At 36.2% G+C, this 16,777-nt stretch overlaps 1 protein-coding gene across 1 annotated transcript in view; it reads right to left on the bottom strand.

Annotated features, from left to right (window-relative positions):
* The window catches only part of LOC106136576 (hemicentin-1), a 64,751-nt gene that overhangs the window by 18,666 nt on the left and 29,308 nt on the right, over positions 1 to 16,777 (bottom strand). Inside the window, exons 4-5 of the mRNA XM_060951911.1 lie at positions 14,756 to 14,913; positions 786 to 936 (exon numbers count right to left, since the gene is read on the bottom strand). Of these exons, the coding sequence (XP_060807894.1) occupies positions 786 to 936; positions 14,756 to 14,913 (309 nt within the window). The remainder of the gene's footprint in view (positions 1 to 785; positions 937 to 14,755; positions 14,914 to 16,777) is intronic.

Below are 16,777 nucleotides of genomic sequence, written 5' to 3'. Positions count from 1 at the left end.
TTCATAACTCTCTTCATGCAAGCTCGGCGGTTTCGGGTACTCTCGACCTGACCCTTTACCAGGACGTCCTTAATTTGATCAAGATACGTTCGTCTAGGTCTTCCCACTCCGACCTTTCCCTCCACACTCTCCTTGTATATAATAATTATCATCAACTTTTACACCAACCAAAAAATACAAAAAAGGATTTAAATCAAATTGATCCTTCCCATGGATGACGTAAAAGGCGACTAAGGGATACGCTTACAAACTCGAGATTCTTTTTTTAAGGCGATGGGCTAGCAACCTGTCACTATTTGAATCTCAATTCTTTCACTAAGCCGAATAGCTGAACGTGGCTTATCAGTCTTTCCAAGACTGTTGGCTCTGTCTACCCCGCAAGGAACATAGACGTGACCGTATGTATCAACTTTTACGATATCCAAATATGCCTTGTCTCATGCGCCGAAAAGTCCTCTCCAAAAAGGTGAGGATTCAACCGGGACTAAATCCAGGAGGAAAAAAGAAGGATACATAAATGTATACATATGGTCACGTCTAATCCCTTGCGGGGTAGACAGAGCCAACAGTCTGAATGGCCACGTTCAGCTATTTGGCTTAATGATAGAATTGAGATTCAAACAGTGACAGGTTGCTAGCCCATCGCCTAAAAAAGAATCCCAAGTTTATAAGCCTATCCCTTAGTCGCCTTTTACGACATCCATGGGAACGAGACGGAGTGGTCCTGTTCTCTTTTTTGTATTGGTGCCGGGAACCACACGGCACAAAAATAAAAGGATACTTACACCAAATGTCCATCTCTCTTGTTGCATGCATAGGATGGTCATTAGCATCAATGGTGACCTGATTGGAAGCTTCGCAATGGAACTTCTTGCCGTTTTCGAACCTGGTGGCTTCGAAGATCAGGTTGGAAGTGGTCTCGAAGGTTGTGTCCTGCTGTGATAATGAATGAAAGTGTGGGATAGGTTTATAAACTTAATAATCGATTTTTATCCAGAGACACAGAGCCAGTAGTCTCATACAAACTGAAAAGCCACTTTCAGTTTAAAGATGGAATTGAGATTCAAATAATGACAGGTTTCTAGCCCATCGCCTAAAAGAAAAATACAAAGTTTACGAGCCCACGACTTAGTCACCTTTTACGACATCCATGTGAAAGAGAGGGAGGCATAAATTGTAAACCGAACCAAATACTTTTGTGGCGACATCTCTACGCAACTCGCCACAACAACTTTCAATCATCGCGAAGATAAATCAAATTCCAAATCGCGATTTGGATACATCGCTGCTCAAAAAATTCAAAATTCAAAATTTTTATTCATTACTATAGGATACTATATATCGCTTAATAATTGTCAAAACGTATGGTTTAACAACATTGGTTGACGTCAAATAAATTACTTAAAAACTAAGTTTACTGCCGCTTCCAAGGCGTCAGTGCAGAAAAAGCGGTAACAAACTGCACTGCAGCATTTTCTTCAACAACGTCAACTTCACAATATTAATTAAACTTAGAATAGAATGTAGACGCGAGAATACATTGTTCAGATTTATATATTAATGAGATTTAATATTGAAAAATATAAAAAATAATGCTATTGACTGAGCGCGTCAATTTCTTCGCGATGATTCAAAGTTGTTGTAACGAGTTGCGTAGAGATGTCGCCACAAAAGTATAAACCGAACCAGGTTTACGATTTATGCCCGTGTGGTTTTAAGTACTTTAGAATAGGCACCTCCCTCGCATTCACATGGTTGTCGTAAAAGGTGTCTAAGACGTGGGCTCGTAAACTTTGGATTTTTCTTTTAGGCGATGGGCTAGAAACCTGTCACTATTTCAATCTCAATTCCATCATTAAGCTGAACGTGGCTTTTCAATTTGTATAAGACTACTGGGTTTGTCTGTCTCTGGATAAAAATCGCCTTTTACGATGTCCATGAAAAAGATATGGAGTGCGGAGTACCTATACTAAACTGCCGTGAACCACAAGGTAAAAAGTTTCTTTGTTATTGACTATAATGGCCTAACAGGTGATAGCACCCGGAATCTCCAGTGAAACATATAGTTACGTCTATATCATTTGCGGGGTAGTCTGGGCCAACAATCCTGAAGAGACTGACAGGTCACGTTCAGCTGTTTGGCTTTATGATAGAATTGAGATTCAAATAGTGACAGGTTTCTAGCCCACCGCCTAAAAGAAAAATCCAAAGTTTATAAGCCTATCCCTTAGTCGCCTTATACGACATCCGTGGGAAAGAGATGGAGTGGTCCTATTCTTTTTTGTACTGGTGCCGGGAACCACACGGCGCACACTTTCAAACAATTAACAAATTACTGACAAATGGTGAAAATTAATTACTTAATCACGTTGTTAAAGCGACCTTTAAATAAATTACATACGAGTTAACTTGGGGTACAAGTCCTCTGTTATTTTCTATGCATATTTAATTAAATAGGCATTTAAATTGCAAATACTAAGATGAGATAAAGTTAGGATGTAGTTACACTAGATGCGACATGGTTAAAACAGAATTAAAGGGGCATTATAAAGAATTGAAGGAATCACGAGAGAGGGCGCTTTTAGAGAATTTAGAAGCGAGATAATAACGAGCGACGTGCGGTTCCCGGCAAGAATGTAAAAAAGAAAATGACGTGGATGTCGTAAAAGGCGACTAATGGATAGGCTTATAAACTTGGGATTCTTTTTTTAGGCGATGGGCTAGCAACCTGTCACCATTTGGAGCTCAAGCCAAACATCTTCTTGCCGGGAACCACACGGCACGATCAATGTTTATAATGATTATATTCGTTGAATTTAATTCCATTCATAATTAGGCATATTCATATTTCCTTTAAATTTATAGTTTATTATATTTCATCTAATATATTTAAACGAGCAATTCTTGTATATATCAGGATCTCAGAAACGGCTCCAACGATTTTCATGAAAGTTACAGATTAGGGGCTTTTTGGCTCAAAGAATCGATTTATCAAGGTCAAGTTAGGTTCGAGAAAAGCTCGGTTCCCAAGATATATAAACATTTTAAAAACCGCGTTTTAAGAAACTATATCAGCGCCATCTCTCTGACGGACAAAACTTTTATTGACAAAATTTTTAAAATATTATTTTTGTTGTTTTTAATTTATGTGTATTCAAATTTAATTTCATTATTCAAATTTTTTATATGATTTAATATGGTTAACTTAATATGATATACCTGTGTTTCAAATTGTAAAGTGTGATAATTGTAATAGGTGTAAACCGTTTTTGTCACAATAAATAAATAAATATCTCTGGTAGACCGAGCAAAGCTCGGTCAACCGGATACTTGTAATAAAACGATTTATTATTATTTTTTTAAGTCACTTCCAGTAGATATCGTAAATTTTACATCCGTGTAAAACTTAAGACGAAGGCTGTGACAGTTTACAGCCTGGGGTCGCCTGTTAAATTTTATACCGTCCTCTATTGTATCACGGCTTATATAAAGAGCTGCAAGACTTAAGGCAGAGTAAGGGATAAGGAAGTTTGAGGTTATGTAACTAATGGATAGCGATCCGCGGAGTTCTCGTGCGGTTCAGCGGTTTAATTTTTAACTGAGTTAGTAAAAGTGTTTATATTTTTTATGGGTATCCATTTTTTGTTTTCTACCTACTATATGTATGTATATGTGCCGTGTGATTCCCGATACTAATACAAAAAAAATAAGACCACTCCATCTCTTTCCCATGGATGTCATAAAAGACGACTAAGGGATAGGTTTATAAACTTAATAATCTCTTTTTAGGCGACAGGCTAGCAACCTGTCACTATTTGAATCTCAATTTTATCATTAAGCCAAACAGCCGAACGAGGCCTATCATTCTTTTTAAGGCTGTTGGCTTTGTCTACCCCGCAAGGGAATTGAATTGAGTAATTTTAAGTGCATAATAAATAAATAAATCACATGATAAATAGGTACTTACCGACTGCACTTCATTCTGCTGCTCGGTACATGAAACACAAAAAAAATGGTATTAAAACTATATGCATACTTAAACTTACTTCTCAAGTAACTTACTTCGAGGCTAACTCAAACCGTGTAATATATTTATATACCCATGTATTTGATATTAGAGGCCCGCCCGCGACTTCGTCCGCGTGGAAACTCTATCAATCCCGCGGGAACTCAGGGATAAAAAGTATCCTATATGGGTCTTCAGCTACCTACATACCAAATTTCGTCGTAATCGGTTCAGTATTTTTTGCGTGAAAGAGTAACATACATCCATATTGACATACTCACAAACTTTTGTTTTTATAATATTAGTAGGATTTTATGTATGTATTTTGCAGTATGCATGTGCACTTTATCGCACCACCAACTTAAAGTTTTTCTGTTTGGTCAGCTGGTTGACTGGTAGAGAATGCCAAACGGCATTAAGTCCGCCTTTTGTACAATTTGTTTTGGCGAGTTAAGTCTTCAGAAACTCCCGCCAAATATTATTTTTTTCATTGCACACGAGAAAAAAAAACACTCAAGTCTAAAAAAATAAAAGCAAAAAAATAATGCTGTAAGCAAAAATTAGCAACATCACAAATCTAGCAAAATTTCGCGACGTCTAAGAATTAATTGGTTGAAATGTAGTGACGTACGAGCGTCGATAGAAACGTTGGCAGCGCTATCGATAAGCAGCGAAGTTATCGATATTGGCGTGATGCCATCGTGTTTTATTTCTAGACTGGAGAAGTTTTAGGTACGAAACATTTATTACGGTTAAAAATTGTGACACTATATCAAGATTCTGAGACGTTTTGTACGCTTCAAAACTGTCGGACCGATTTTTGTTTCTTTTTAAATTTTTGTACCAGTTTCTGAAATGAGATAGTTTTGTCTTGTTGTTCGATGGAAAATTTTGTTAGTTTTTCTTATACCTACGCGTTCCATTTAAAGATATTGGTTTGAATTTTTTACGGACATAATTTTTACTGATTTTTAAACTTCCGCGTTGCGTTATACTTTTTATAAATCCTACAGGTATTTACATACACATAGTTAGGCCTGCATATTACCTTATTTTTTTCCTATCCTATCATTATTTTCAAGACTGTTGGCTCTGTCGGCCCCGCAAGGGCCTTGACGTGATTATATGTTCATACATAATCACGTCTAAATCCCTTGCGGGGTAGACTGAGCCTACAGTCTTGTAAAGACTGATAGGCCACGTTCAGCTATTTGGCTTTAAGATAGGATTGAGATTATATGTGTATGTGTATATAAATATAAAAAAAAATCTTAATCATTATTTTTTATAGTTCACTTGCAAATAAACATAAGTAGTTACATCACTAGACTTTAACATGATTATTACACTACACTGAACGAGACACAGCTTTTTTCTTCTTAACGACCGTACTCTTCACTTTGCTATGTAACTTTTATTTTCCGCCGACTTCTCTCGCATCACAAGTAGTTCATTCATGAGTATCGGAAAATGCATGTTTGTAAAGTAACTTTTATAAAGTTACGTTTGATTAATTATTTTTTTTAAGTTTTCATACATTTTACATAGAAAAGAATAGGTGTAAAATAGAATAGAATAGAATAGTATATGTGCCGTGTGGTTCCCGGCACCAATATAAAAAATAATAGGACCACTCCATCTCTTTCCCATGGATGTCGTAAAAGGCGACTTAGGGATAGGCTTACAAACTTGGGATACTTTTTAGGCGATGGGCTAGCAACCTGTCACTATTTGGATCTCAATTCCATCATTAAGCCGAGCAGCTGAACGTGGCTATTCAGTCTTTACGGGACTATTCGCTCTGTCTACCCCGTAAGGGATATAGACGTGACTATATGTAAGTATGTAATAAAAATGATTAAACATGGCACGGCAATGAGATAAATTCTAATTAAAAACGGGCCTTAATTAATTACCTCAGTAATGTGGGTAAATATCTGACTCGGGTAAAATAAGGGAAGGGTTTTTCAATTCCGAACGCCATTTTGTTTTTATTTCACGTGTTACCCGACTTCAGAAAAAGAGGTGGTTTGTTTTTTACCGACTCTTTAGGTTCTATGGACTTATATAGAAAAAAAATATAACGGTCGAATTGAGAACCTCCACCTTGTACTGAAGTCGGTTAAAATAGAATCCTTATTAACTAGCTGTTACCCGCGACTACGTTCCCGAAATAAATAAAACGAATGTTTGGTATCTGTTGGTCTTATATACATACATTCATCATATTCATATGGTCACGTCTCTGTGTTGGCTCTGTCTACCCTACAAGGGATATAGACGTGACAATATGTATGTATTTATTAATGTAACTTACCTTAACTTAACCTTAGTTTTTCCAATAACACGCAAACGGACTCGCGGGCAACATTTAGCTTTTAATAATTAATTACATTAGATAACCGATTTCGACCTAATTAAACTTAATTAAACCGTATAAATTTGAGGTTTACACTGTTCCATGCTTAACAGCGTACAGGGAATTAAACGATTAATAATTTACAATGTAAGTGTTTGTAATTAACGCGTTATTTTCATTAAACGTTATATTTAGAACTCTTAACATCGTTAATCCACGTTTTACATATATAATATCATACATACACATAATCACGTCTATGTTCCTTGCGGGGTAGACAGAGCCGACAGTCTTACAAAGACTGATAGGCCACGTTCAGCTGCTTGGCTTAATGATAGAATTGAGATTCAAATAGTGATAGGTTGTTAGCCCATCGCCTAAAAAAAAGAATCCTAAATTTGTAAACCTATCTCTTTTACGACATGCATGGGAAAGAGATGGAGTGGTCCTATTCTTTTTTTGTTTTGGTGCCGGGAACCATACGGCACTAATCCTACTAATATTATAAATGCGAAAATTTGTGTGTATGTCAGAATGTCAGTATGGATGTTTGTTACTCTACCACGCAAAAACTACTAAACCGATTACGATGAAATTTGCTATGTAGATAGCTGAAGACCCAGAATAATATATAGGCTACTTTTTATCCCGGAGTTCCCGCGGGATTGATAGAGTTTCCATGCGGACGAAGTCACGGGCGGCCTCTAGTTACAAACATATATACGAAACATAATCTCGAAAACCATTATTTTTTCTAACGCGACATAAAAAACAAAGTGCCTGTGGGAAGACCTGAAATCCTTAATACCTTTATAGGTATACAGTATAATATCGTATGAACAGTCTTACGTAGTGACAGAATGAAAAATTACATCGCCCGACCCAATTCCGCTCTCCATTAGAACTACATGGATTTAGATATAATGGAACGTGCCGTGCGGATTGGATTCGGCTACCCGCAAACCATTTTATTTATTTATTTAATTAAACTTCATTGCACAAAATAAAAATGTATAGCACAATTGGCGGACTTAATACTAGAAGCATTTATCTACCAGTCAACCATTGGGTCATTTTATACATAGGTATATATATTTTTAATTAGCTGTGCCCGCGACTTCGTCCGCGTGAAATAGTTATTTTGAACATCATTGAAGGATGAATAATTTACCCCGTTTTTTTTTTTTTCACATTTTCCATTATTTCTTCGCTCATAATAGTTACAGCGTGATGTTATATAGCGTAAAGCCTTCCTCGATAAATGGTCTATTCACCACAAAAATAATTTTTCAATTCGTACTAGAAGTGCCTGAGATTAGCGCGTTCAAACAAACAAACTCTACAACTTTATAATATAAGTATAGATATCCTTAAAAAAATAAACAAATGGTTCTTAGTTTGATTTGTATGTACATATTTATGAATGTATTATTTTTATACATTTATGTATATCAAGAGAAAAAGTGAAAATAGAACTTAATACTAAGAAGAAATTTAGCACAAGGGTATTATTTATTTCTAGAGAAAGTTCTTCCAGTAGGCCCCACGACAGAAAAATGTAAATAAATGTATGTTTGTATGTATGTATGTCTTTTTGCGATTATCTTTCGCTGAACCGATTTTGAAAGGGTGTTCAGGAAATGTTTGTTACACACTTAGGAGAGGATTTTACCTACTACATAGAAAGAGGATATTGATTGAAGGCGGTACTCTTAAGCCAAGATTGTTGTCTCTGTCTACCCCGTAAGGGATAAAGATGTAATCATGTTACATATATTTCTAGGATTTAGAAAACGCGCTGTCGTAACCTGTCACATCTAGTAACAGTATAAAGGTATCTTTGTGTACTAAAATTCAATTTTCCTCTAAGGGAGGTACATTTTAATTAAAGCGATGTATGGCGGATTGATGTTAGTTAAATAATTATGTAAATAATTACACAGTCATGTGTGAAAGGCTCATTTATTTTGGGTTCAAGTAACTTTAACGATAAAAAGAAAATACAAAGTTCAAAAATATCACACTCACCGTGTGGTTCCCGGCACTAATAGAAAAAAAAGAATAGGACCACTCCATCTCTTTCACTTGTATGTTGTAAAAGGCGATTGAGGGATGGGCTAATAATTTGGGATTCTTCTTATAAGCGATGAGCTAGCAACCTGTCACTATTTGAATCTCAATTCTATCATTAAACCTATCTAACAGCTCATTGTAAGTGAATTAATAAATTCTTTATAGGTCAATAATTATATTTGAACCGAGAGTCCTTAGCGTAAATCTAGTAATTATTTACCCTCTTTTTCTTATAAAACAATGGAACTTCAACTTCATGGAAACTTATTGTCTTTACTTATTTCTTTAAAAGCACTCGCTTGATTGAATTGTCTTCGAGGAAACATTGTTCATTGCAAAACAAACTGAAGATTTTAAAACAACGAGCTCCTATTTGGATTAGAGTAGATATTTCCTATACCTATAACATGATTACATACATACATATAAACACGTTTACATCCCTTGCGGGGTAGACAAAACCAACAGTCTCGAAAAGACTGATATGCCACGTTTAGCTGTTTGGCTTAACGATACAATTGAGATTCATTAAAGTGACAGGTTGCTAGCCCATCGCCTAACTAAGAATCCCAAGTTTGTAAGCCTATCCCTTAGTCGCCATTTACGACATCCATGGGAAAGAGATGGAGTGGTCCTATTCTATTTTGTATTGGTGCCGGGAACCACACGGCATTGTATTTTGCGGTAGTCGAGTAAAAAAAGCCATCGGGAGTCCTAAAAATAAGGATAGCTACAAATGTTGAGCAAACTTGTTGCAATTATTATAATAGACGACATCTCAGATTGTGTTTTATTCTTTCGCTTCCTCTCCCGTCTACTTAACGCCTGGTCACAAGATATAAGCTTAAGCGATTTCTTTTACGTGTCGTTAAAGGCGGCTAAGGGATGGGCTCATAAACTTGGGATTCTTCTTTTAGGCGATGGCGATTCTTTACAATCACGTATACATACACGAATGGAAGGGATATCCCTTACGGGGTAGACAGAGCCAACAGCTTAGGGCCACGTTCAGCTTTTTGGCTTGATGTTGGAGTTGAGATTCAAATAGTGACAGGTTGCTAGCCCATCGCCTAAAAGAAGAATCACAAGTTTATAAGCCTACCCCTTAATCGCCTTTTACGACATCCATGGGAAAGAGAAGGAGACTGTCGGCTCTGTCAACCCCGAAAGGGATATAAACGTGACTATATGTATGTATGTAAGTGTTTTATAACTTGGACCAAACTTAATGGACTCTTTTTATGTAAGAATCAAGAAAATTGTTCATTTCATGTTTTTGTTTGTGCGCCATTAGACTGTTGTTTTATTCCTTCTTAAAAAATTACAGAAGATTTATAAGAATTGTCTGTGTGTTCATTAATTTTTTGACTGACTGATAGACTGTAATATTAACGCGTAACTCAAACCGCTGAGTCTTGAAGTCGAGAAATTTGACCATACAAGGTCTATGGGTGCACTGAGGGAGGATTTTTAAAATTCCCGCGGGAACTGAAGAATAAAGGTATCTTTTAGAGCCATTTGAGTTTTATTTAGCAGAAGTAATTCATTTTATCAAATACAAATACGAAAATTATAAATGTTAAATAAAAAAAAAGAATAGGATCCCTCCATCTCGTTCCCATGGATGTCGTAAAAGGCGACTAAGGGATAGGCTTATAAACCTGCGATTCTTCTTTTAGGCGATGGGCTAGCAAACTGTTACTATTTTGATCTCAATTCTATCGTTAAACCAAACAGCTGAACGTATGCCACGTCAGGGGTAGACAGAGCCATTAGTCTATTCAAAACTGTTACTGTGATTATACATAATATGTATGTATAGTATTACTTGCGATTTATCGGGCTATATATAATTAAATCAGATGTTTTCTTTTTATATTAAAAATTTAATTAGCGTTTTCCTTAGTTGACTAAACGACATTCATGTGAAAGCGATGGAGTCTAAAGCCCCCGGAACCACACGACACTTCTACATATTTAAATTTGAATGATATTATGATAAGTACTTCAAACATCTAAGCCAATTATCGGGCAAAAACGTTAAAGACATCTTAAGGAGTCGAAATGGCGGGAACGAAATCCTACGATTCGTCACTGTCTCGATTTTGCATAAAAATTGGTCAAGCGTGAGTCGGTGTCTTGGAGAATTCCGTAATTTTTGTAACATACATACATATGGTCACGTGTATATCCCTTGCGGGGTAGACAGAGCCACCAGTCTTGAAAAGACTGAATGGCCACGGTCTCAGCAATTTGGCTTAATGATAGTATTGAGATTCAAATAGTGACAGGTTGCTAGCCCATCGCCTAAAAAAGAATCCCAAGTTTGTAAACCCTATCTCTTAGTCGCCTTTTACAAAATCCATGGGAAAGAGATGGAGTGGTCCTATTCTTTTTTGTATTGGTGCCAGGAACCACACGGCAAGTTTTGTAAATTAGCAAGTAAATTTGCTAAAGGTCAAGTGTACCCGAAACCGACGAGCTATTATTATGAATGACGCGAAAGAAGTATGCAGAGATCGTGGAAAGTATAAGTTTCTCCGTTCACCTTTCAAGAAAAGGGCGTAATTGTATATACATACATATATAAAATCACGCCTCTTTCCCGGAGGGGTAGGCAGAGACAACCTCTTTCCACTTGCCACGATCTCTGCACACTTCCTTCGCTTCATCCACACTCATAACTCTCTTCATGCAAGTTCGGCGGTTTTGGGTACTCATGACCTGACCCTTTACCAGGACGTCCTTAATTTGATCAAGATACGTTCGTCTAGGTCTTGTAATTTTGTATAATAATAATTATCGGAGGATATATTATAAAAAATAAATAAGTATCACCAATAATCAAAGGCAGACGTTCTCAACCACTATGCCGGAAGTCGTTAATTCCCTAAGGAACCCCAAAAACTGATCCCCGAATTATTTCGTCATCTACCTAACCTCCGCCAGGAGCCCTTTTTATTCCAATCGATATTCCTTCGCGACATTTGTAAAGATTTCTTGGAAATTATTAAATTTTATCACTTCACCCCTATTTTTTAAGTTACGCTACGTTAATCTCGAGTACGGGATAGACAGAGCCAATAGTCTCGAAAATTCTGAAAGGCCACGCTCAGCTGTATAGTTTAATGATGAAATTGGTAATGAAAATATATATTTTACATAATTAATATCACGTTTTTTCCATCACTGGGTAGACTGAGCCAGAATTCGTGATGCTCGAAGACTACGTTTCTTCCTATACGGGGTAGACAGAGTCAGTTTAAGTAGTGTAAAGACTCAATAGCTAGCTTATTAATCTATAAGTATCTAACAATAATAGTGATAGGTTGTTCAATTAAACCGCTCGGCTAAACGTGGTATTTCGAGATTTATGGCCTTTGGCTGTGTCTACCCCGTAACGGAACGAAAAGTAGCCTATAAGCTTATAATAGGTAAGAAAATATTAAAATACTCGTAATGTAGATACATCAAAAGGAGAATGAAGGGATCGTGGTGAGTGGAAAGATGTAGTCTCTCCCTACCTCTCTTGGAAAGAGACGTGCACTTATGTATGTAAGCTGTCTTAAGTAATAACCCACTTAGATTTGATCACAACGTCTCGTACACAAATTTCTTAAGTCGAAAATCAGCGATTCCAAAATTCATTTCGCATTTTGTGAAATACAATTCGGAACCGCCAAAACAATGGCGAGGTTTCCATAAGAAATATAAAATTCTTTTTCCAAAAGTGACGTTTCATTTGTGGATATTATTGAATTTGACTTATTGCACGAACTGAGGCTACCTTGCGCGGGGCTAAGAGTGGGGTGGAGTGGATGTTGGAGTATTTTTTTAATTAAAAACATCGCGAGAGAGTTGATTCGTTTTTTTTTTTAATTAGAAAATTATTGGGTTATTTATGGCAGAGTGAAGTGGTAATTCCATGTTTTTTAATTATCGATAAATAATATTATTTGTCAGTCATTATCTCAATTCTATGCTTAGTTTATTGTGAATTTAAAAATAATGCTATCAAATTTGTGATTTCTAAAACAATAGACATTATTTCTGAAACATCAAAGTGAGATGTTAATATATTTTTTTTGTGTGATTTATCATAAATATCAAATAATATTTATTTATTATATTTTAAACTTTATTTTAACTTTTTTTCTATTGGTGCCGTGTGGTTCCAGGTACCAATAAACGTGGCCATTCAGTATTTTCAAGAATGTTGGCTCTGTCTACCCCGCAAGGGATATAGACGTGACATGTTCTCTGTCAGACCCAATGGTTGACTGGTAGATAATGCTTCTAGCATTCCGTCCGCCAATCGTGCTATACATTTGTATTTTGTACAATAAAGTTGAAATAAAAAAAATTTTTTTTTTTTACTTATCATTGCGTTAAATATAAATCATACAACCACTCCATCCCTTTGTCAGCTTCTGCAGGTGACGTCGCCGACCGCGCGAATTTCGTCGTCCATTCCGAATTACACTCTGCAATAGCTACATAGCTCAGCTGTATAAAACGTATAGCTTTCACTGGATAACTTTATTGGAAACTTTGCAAAATGTTCGTCAGCTATTTTTGGCAAAAAAATGACAAGTTAATTTTAACTTTTTAATGCAAATTTTCAAGCCAGTGGTTTTTCAATATTTTTGGGATTGCAAGCTCTGTTTACGGCGTAAGACATAAAGGCGTGATTATATTTCAATAAAAGTAAGTATTACAAAGGTTTTGACAAATGTCGTAACAAGCGACTACAGAAATTAGAACTGCCACTGAATGCAAAAACCATGATACACTATAGGTTAGGTTCCCCTCGCAAGGAACCTTACCAGCTTGGTTACTCATCTAATTGCCTAAATGTGCAGGTTTACTCACGATATCAGTAAAATTAGTTTTAACTAATTTATTTGACGTCAACCAATGTTGTGAAAACAAAAGATATAACAATTATCAATTGATATTTGAAATATAGCTACCTTAATGAATAAAAAAAAATCGAATTTGAATTTGAAAAAAGAACTAAAGTTGAAACAAAACAAAACGCTTTTCCTATCGGAAGTTAAACAATTACCAGTTAATTTGGAAAACTCCAATTCAAATATTTGAACAACCCAACGTTTTGTTGTTTAAGACCATTGGTTGGTATTATTTGGTTCCGCGTGGAAACTTTTTGTTGCGTGGGCCCCGATTCGAATACGCAATTGCTTTATTGGCTAAAGAATGAATGGTTTTATACTGTAACAGCGATTGATATCTTGACGGTAAAGATAATAAAAAATAATAATCTTAAAAAAATTATAAAGATTGTAAAAATTAATAATCTTTAACGTGAAGTAGTCAAGTGTGCAAGAATTTGGATGAAACAATTCGAGCAACAGTTTCAATTAAAATAAGTTAACGCCTATATATTTTTTTATATCACAGTATGTTAGCGGCTGATCAAGCTCTAAATGCGGTACAAATATCGTGATCATATAATAATCAATTAGTGATCAGGAGATTTTTCATAAAGGAAGCATCATATAATGATCATTTAATTTTTTAAAATGCTCACATTAATGTTGTGATCAGTAGGTGAAAGTTAAGTGGTATCATTTTATATTTAACCACACTACAGCTGCCGGTCGAGACCCGGACACAGAACAACACGGATTCAAACAATCTGACATTAGTTTAAAAAGTGTTAAAAAAGTGTTAAAGTGATCACATAGTAATCATACAGTGATCACATATTAATCATACAGTGATCACACAGTGATCAGTTTAATATAAAAAGTTACTCACATTGATGTTATGATCAGCAGGTGACAGTTTAGTGGTACCATTGTACCACACTATGTTGGCTGCCGGCCGCGCCCCAGACACAGTACAACTCAGAGTAAATCGATCCGACATTGGTTTAGTGATCATACAACGATCATATAATAATCATATAGTTATCATAAAGTGATCACATAGTAATCATACAGTGATCACATTGTAATCATACAGTGATCACATAGTAATCATACAGTGATCACATAGTAATCATACAGTGATCAGTTTAATATAAAAAATTACTCACATTGATGTTATGATCAGCAGGTGACAGTTTAGTGGTGCCATTGTACCATACTATGTTGGCTGCCGGCCGAGCCCCAGACGCAGTACAACTCAGAGTATATCGATCCGACATTTTTAGCGATCATACAACGATCATATAATAATCATATGGTTAACATAGAGTGATCACATAGTAATCATACAGTGATCACATGATAATCATACATTAATCACATAGTAATCATACAGTGATCAGTTTAATATAAAAAGTTACTCACATTGATGTTATGATCAGCAGGTGACAGTTTAGTGGTACCATTGTACCACACTATGTTGGCTGCCGGCCGCGCCCCAGACGCAGTACAGCTCAGGGTCAGAGTGGTACCCTGGGTAGCGTGTTCTCCGACTCCTGAGATGAAGACTTTGTTGGGTGGCACTGAAAATAAATATAATGGTTATTTATTAAATGTCTGTGACACCGGAGGTCCCGGGTTCGAATCCCGGTCAGGGCATGATGAGGAATGCACTTTCTCCGATTGGTCTGGGTCTTGGATGTTTATCTGTATAAGTATTTATTATTAAATATAGTATCGTTGGGTTAGTATCTCGTGACACAAGTTTAGAACTTACTTCGAGGCTAACTCGATCTGTGTAATTTATTTATATTAATTTCATGGGATTCCTCTTGTAGGCGATAGGCTAGCAACCTGTCACCATTTGAATCTCAATGCCATTAGTAAGCCATCGAACTGAAGGAGGCTTTGTTGTCCCGACTATAAGCTCTGTCCATCCCTTAAGAGAAAATAAATATATTTATTATCATATACGTGTATCTGCAGTGTAGTTTGTTCCGCCGCATCTTCTACACATGCGCTTTGGAAGGGGTAGTAGTTATAATTAGATTTAATTTATGTGACGGCAATAAGTGATACCTTGTATCCAATTTTGAAAATAAATCTATTCTATTCTATACAGAGTAGTTTTTGCGTTATGTTGAAAAACATGCATACAGGCTCATACTCATAAGTTTATATCTATACTAATATTATTAAGCTGAAGAGTTTGTTTGTTTGAACGCGCTAATCTCAGGAAGTACTGGTTCGAATTGACAAATTCTTTTTGCGTTGAATATACCATTTATCGAGGAAGCCTTTAGGCTATATAACATCACGCTGCAACTATAAGGAGAAAAGAAATAATGAAAAATGTGTAAAAAAAAACAGGGAAAATTTTTCATCATTGAGGGCTTCAATGACGCCCAAAATAACTAGGTATTCCATGCGGACGAAGTCGCGGGCACAGCTAGTAACTTTATATTTTCAATACGTCAAAACACAACCCCCTCTAAAGCGGTCGGTTGAACCAAATACAATCGTCTTTAATCGCTAGCCTGAAACTTTCTGCCCTTGGGGTCGATCGAAACTAAAGTCATAACATGTTATATGACCCCCTCGGATCCAGTAAGGTGCGACGTTTTTATACCCATGGGGTCAAAAGAGATTGGATTCCGTAATATAAGAGATTATTGAAAAGGTCACTTTAGTTTTGACATCTCTTAGGCAGTATTTATATAGGTATACATACATAAAATCACGTCTTTTTCTTATGCGGGGTAGACAGAGCTAAAAGTCTAACGAAAGATAAGAAAGGCCACATTTAGCTGTTTGGCTTGTTGATGGAATTAAGATTCAAATAGTGACAGGTTACTAGTGCATCGCCTAAAAGAAGAATATAAAGTTACTAAGATTGTCCCTCAATTGATATAAAAATTTGCACGGGGAGAGTTTCATGCAAAATATTATATTTTAAGCCTATCCCTTAGTCGCCTTTAACGACATCCATGGGAAAGAGATGGAGTGGTCCTTTTACTTTTTTGTATTGGTGCCGGGAACCACACGGCAATGTCCTTTCATACCGGATAAAAATATTATTAGCTGACTAACGGACGCCATATTGTTTGTGCCGTGTGGTACCCGGCATCAATAGGAAAGAATAGGACCATCTTTTTTCCATGGCTGTCGTGAAAGGCGACTAAGGGATAGGCTAATAAACTTGGGATCCTTCTTTCAGGCCAACAGTCTTTTCAAGACTGTTGGCTCTGTCTACCTCGCAAGGGATATAGAGGTAATTATATGTAGGATGTATGTATGTATTCTCGCTTTTGTGTTTGAGGGTAATTGAAAGGTACTATCTATTGCCTAAGAAAAAAAACAATGTCACAAAATCATAATTAATATAATTAGCTGCTAGAAGCGAAAAAAGCGAGTATCTAATAATAATTCTGTACAATTCACGTATTA

The sequence above is a fragment of the Amyelois transitella genome, chromosome 27 (assembly GCF_032362555.1).
Source record: "Amyelois transitella isolate CPQ chromosome 27, ilAmyTran1.1, whole genome shotgun sequence".
NCBI lineage: Eukaryota > Metazoa > Arthropoda > Insecta > Lepidoptera > Pyralidae > Amyelois > Amyelois transitella.
Note: the sequence above shows the minus strand (reverse complement) of the source record. Positions and strands in the feature narration are given on the sequence as shown.